At 51.5% G+C, this 4105-nt stretch overlaps 1 protein-coding gene across 1 annotated transcript in view; it reads right to left on the bottom strand.

The window, feature by feature from the left end:
* CLUH (clustered mitochondria (cluA/CLU1) homolog) overlaps nucleotides 1-4105 on the bottom strand; it is a 25193-nt gene that overhangs the window by 5715 nt on the left and 15373 nt on the right. Inside the window, exons 14-18 of the mRNA XM_009081710.1 lie at nucleotides 4021-4092; nucleotides 2507-2659; nucleotides 1886-1948; nucleotides 983-1227; nucleotides 96-213 (exon numbers count right to left, since the gene is read on the bottom strand). Of these exons, the coding sequence (XP_009079958.1) occupies nucleotides 96-213; nucleotides 983-1227; nucleotides 1886-1948; nucleotides 2507-2659; nucleotides 4021-4092 (651 nt within the window). The remainder of the gene's footprint in view (nucleotides 1-95; nucleotides 214-982; nucleotides 1228-1885; nucleotides 1949-2506; nucleotides 2660-4020; nucleotides 4093-4105) is intronic.

Raw genomic sequence — 4105 nt, 5'->3', positions numbered from 1 at the left:
AAAAGAGCAGAGGGCATGGTCAGCACTCCCACAGGTACCAGGCAAGAAAAGTGAAGCACGGCACACTGAACTCTTCACGCTCCTCAGCGCAGAACACGCTGGGAAGGGAGGGAGGGTGTGGGTCTTACCTGGACTCCAGTTTTGAGGGAGATTTCACGGAGCAGGGTGATTTTCTGTAGATTATACACTTCTGCTGCTTGGTCAGCATTCTCACTGCAAAAAGCACACACAGGCTTCAGCCTTGGGGGAGTTTCTGCTCAAGGACATCCCTCGAACATGGGTACCTGAGGCACAGGTCCCTGTGCAACCAGGGGCTAACTGAAGCCAGTGACTACCACTGCAGAGGTTCCCATGGCCTGTGACAGCCCAGAGCACAGCGGTGCCTTCAGCGAGACCCTGCACGAGTTCTGCTCACAACAGCTCACCACAACCCGTGGGCTGAGTGCCTGCAGCTCCTGGCGAGGGCGAGCCATCCCTGGCGGGAAGGGATGGTCACTTATCCAACCAGCCACAGCTTTCTCTCATACCACTCTGATGGTGCCTCCAGTTCAACGCCCACGGTGTGCCCCTTCCAGCAGCCTCACTGCCCACCCCTGCCCAGAGACAGGAGCAGCTGTCCTTGTTTTTAGAACATGTCCCTTAGACTAAATCATCATCAATACAGACAAATGTCTTTTGACTGTTCTACTTCAGTTTCTGACCTTCTGCTCCCCTCCAGCATCCTCAGGAGAGGTTTCCCTTCCTCCTCTGTTTTTCCTGACTGCCTTTGCCTCACAGGTTTCACCTCATTCCAAATTTCACTTACACTTCCCCCTGCTGGTCTTTGCCCAATTTCTTTCCATTTATAAACCTGCAAAAGTCCCTCAAGAGCACAAGTTTTATTCAAACAGAAAACAAGCCAGAAAAGGAGGTCCTGTTAAAGAAGAGGAGCTGCAGACCTCTGGTGAGTCCAGGCACAGCCAGGGTCACCTGCTGCACTTACCACTCAAGACTGAAGTCAAAGTAGTTCTTCGCTTCTGAACAAATATTCTTCCACAGCTCCTGAGGGGTCATGCTGGCCCACGCAGTGTTGTCAGCATTTCCAAGGTTCCTGTTTTTCCTTTTCTTACTCTTCTTCTTGGAGACCAGCTCGTCAGCTGGCAGATGGGCAATGGGGTTTGGGAAGGAGCTCAGAAAGCAGTTGAGGAAGTGGCTGATGGCGGCAGATAAACCCGACAGCTCCACACCCTACAGAGACACCAGAGTGGGTCGTGGGGTGTCACCACACAGCTACTGCTCCAACCTCCAGAGCACCAGAAACAGCAGCACCCTCCAGCAGAGGGAGAGGAAGGCAGTGTCTGCAAGTGGAGCTAGCACAGACAGATCTGTGCAGACACACGAGTACGTGTGTGCTACACACACAACTGTGCAGTTACATCTTGGGCTGCTACCTAGGACTGAGAAACTAGAGAGTGTAAAGAAGACTTGGACACCAGGACAAATCCAGGTGTGTTGCTGTGCTGTGTGCAGACAGGTACAAGGTATGTAGTATTCAGGCAATTAAAAAGGCTCCTCAGAAGGGCAAGAGCAACACTGTTTAGGAGGAAAAGGTGTTACAAGGAAAACAAGCTGCGATTTGACTTTTAAAAGCCTCCAACATAATGAGTGAGGATCTGGGGAGGAAAAGCATGAATGACTCCTCTCTGGGAAAGCTTCCTTCGAGTGAGAGCCTGTTCTCCCTTACACACAGGCCTGCACCTATTCCAGCACTAATGAGGTTGTACTTCCCGTTGCCATGCAACCCCCAGGAAATGCCTAACGAGAGGAGAGCCCCACACAGCTCTGTTTGTGGAAAAAGGCTGTTAGAGAGGACATGGGAGGCAAGAGGTCAGACTGCAGGTCATACCTGGAGGTACGTCTTGAAGATGTGTTTAGCTGATCGAGTGATCAATTCACTGATGCCGATTTTCTACCCAATGGAATAAAGAACAGACTGAGTCAGTTGGCAAGAACATGGAAAAACACTTTTCAAGTGGCCTTGTATCAGGATCTGCAGCACAGAACTGTTCTGCATGTGACGTTGCCCTCCTAGAGCCAGTGAGGAGCCCCTGGCACCTCTGTGCCCAGGAGTAAAGCCACGAGCACTGCTCAGCACAGCTCCAGCAGTGCTTCCAGGGACTGCTCCCAGGCAGCCACACTCACAACACTTCATCCAAAGCCTGAATGGAACTGGGAGGCTTAAAAACATGCATGGCTTAAAATCCAACTGTGTCCCTGCAGCACACTTGGGAATCCCTGAAGCACCTCTCTACCCCAAAGGACAATCAAATTCCCTAACACTATGAAAGCCATTAAGGATTTGGGAGCACAACTCCCCATCCACCACTTACAGGTCCTTCTCCCTCCTCCTCTATTATTGAAGCTGTTTATTTTTACACAGAGAAAACAAGTGGCCAAGTGGGAATCTCCTCAGGGGACACAATGGCAGAGGCAGATTGACTGAGCCTGCTGTTAAGCCAATGCTTACAAAGATGTGATCCAGCTGGGCACGGCCAGGGGTTTTGGTGATGAAGTTGATCACTTTGCCCAGGTAGCGCATGTTGATGCCCCTCTGGTGCATGGCCTCAGCCAAGGTCGCCCCATCCATTGGGAGCACCGTGTGATCCAGGCAGTCCTTGACCTACAGGGCATGGACAGACTTTGGTTACAAAGGACAAACATGAAAGAATTTCAGTTAAAAAGTTAAAGCAGGGGGAGGACTGAGGTTCCCATTGCCACTGCACATACCGCGTCCCCTGGGGCTGAGGGCCACCCCGAAGGCTGACACTGACCAAGGTTTTTTGGTGGGTAGAGAGCTGTGACACCAGAGACCACCCCAGTACGTGGGTCTGGGGAACTGACTGTGGCCCAGTCTGGGCCAGCTCCTTCCCACTGGGGGCAGTTTGACTCTGGCATCGCAGTGGGGAGGGAGCAGCACTACACACTCCTGACAGCAGAGGCAAAACAGGTCCTTGTGGAACTAGCAGGCTGAGGCTTCTTTAAGGGCCCCACAGCCACTACCTAAAAACGCTTCCTGAAGAGAGTACGTGGACCTGTGCACACACAGCTGATAAGGGGAAATGGCACTTGCATTTTAAGTTGTGTTGCAGTGCTGATAACAGTTGTTTTAATTCATGTCACACAGTAACACCGGTTCCTCTCCAATACGCAGGGGACTGACTGCTGGAGCAGCTGCTCTGGCACCTGCCTTCATACAGCCCTGTGCAGGGGTTACGTGCTGGAGGACCAACAACCTTGTCATCCACAATCACCAAGCCCTTTGCGGATCACTCCCCTCCTGTTTTATTTGAAGACTGAAGAGCTGGTCTTAAAGGTTATGCTGACTATAGAACCAGTGGATTTAGAGTCCAAAGAAACTTTCCAGCAAGGAAAACTCCTTCCTCCTACACAAGGCCAACACTCCTGGACCTCTTGGAGTGGAGCTCATGAGTTCTCCCCTCCCAGTTTCAGTGCCTGCTCTAACAGATGCATTAGCCATCAATTTAGTGAGCATCCCAGGAAGGGAGAAACTGGGATCTCTTATCTGGCCAGGGCCACGGGTAATATCCAAAATGCTCAGGACCTTCGGAGGGAGTTTTTATGACAGCTATTACTAAGAACAATTTCCCAGTTCACTTCAAATTATTAGTCAGCAATTGAGTCACAATCAGGGTCAGCTAAAACAATAAGCTGTGTGGGACGCCCAGGGCTAGGGAGGATGACTTATGTGGTCTCTATTGTCCCAAACTCTTAGCAATAGCTGTTAATTACCAGTGCCAAAAAATATTTCTTGGGTTGAGGTGGGAAAATTGTGCCATGATGTAAGAAAGACGGGAAATGGAACACCTCTCATGCCCTTGCACAAGAGGCTTGTGCCTGTTCCCTGTGCTCCCCCACCCGTGCCAGAGCAAAGGTGCTGTCCCAGAGGTCACCAGTGTAGTGGACAGGCCAGACTCCAGGCAAGCTCCCAGGGGCACAGCACTGCTGGCCCTCAGTCCTTACCAAGCCTGGGATCTGGCACGACAGCAGGAACGCAGCAGCATCCTTCAGCAGCTGCTTCTGATCCTGCACCTCCTCTTTGCTCGAC

This window comes from Acanthisitta chloris, unplaced genomic scaffold (genome assembly GCF_000695815.1).
Source record: "Acanthisitta chloris isolate BGI_N310 unplaced genomic scaffold, ASM69581v1 scaffold25129, whole genome shotgun sequence".
NCBI classification, from domain to species: domain Eukaryota; kingdom Metazoa; phylum Chordata; class Aves; order Passeriformes; family Acanthisittidae; genus Acanthisitta; species Acanthisitta chloris.
This window is presented reverse-complemented; position numbering and strand designations above follow the sequence as displayed.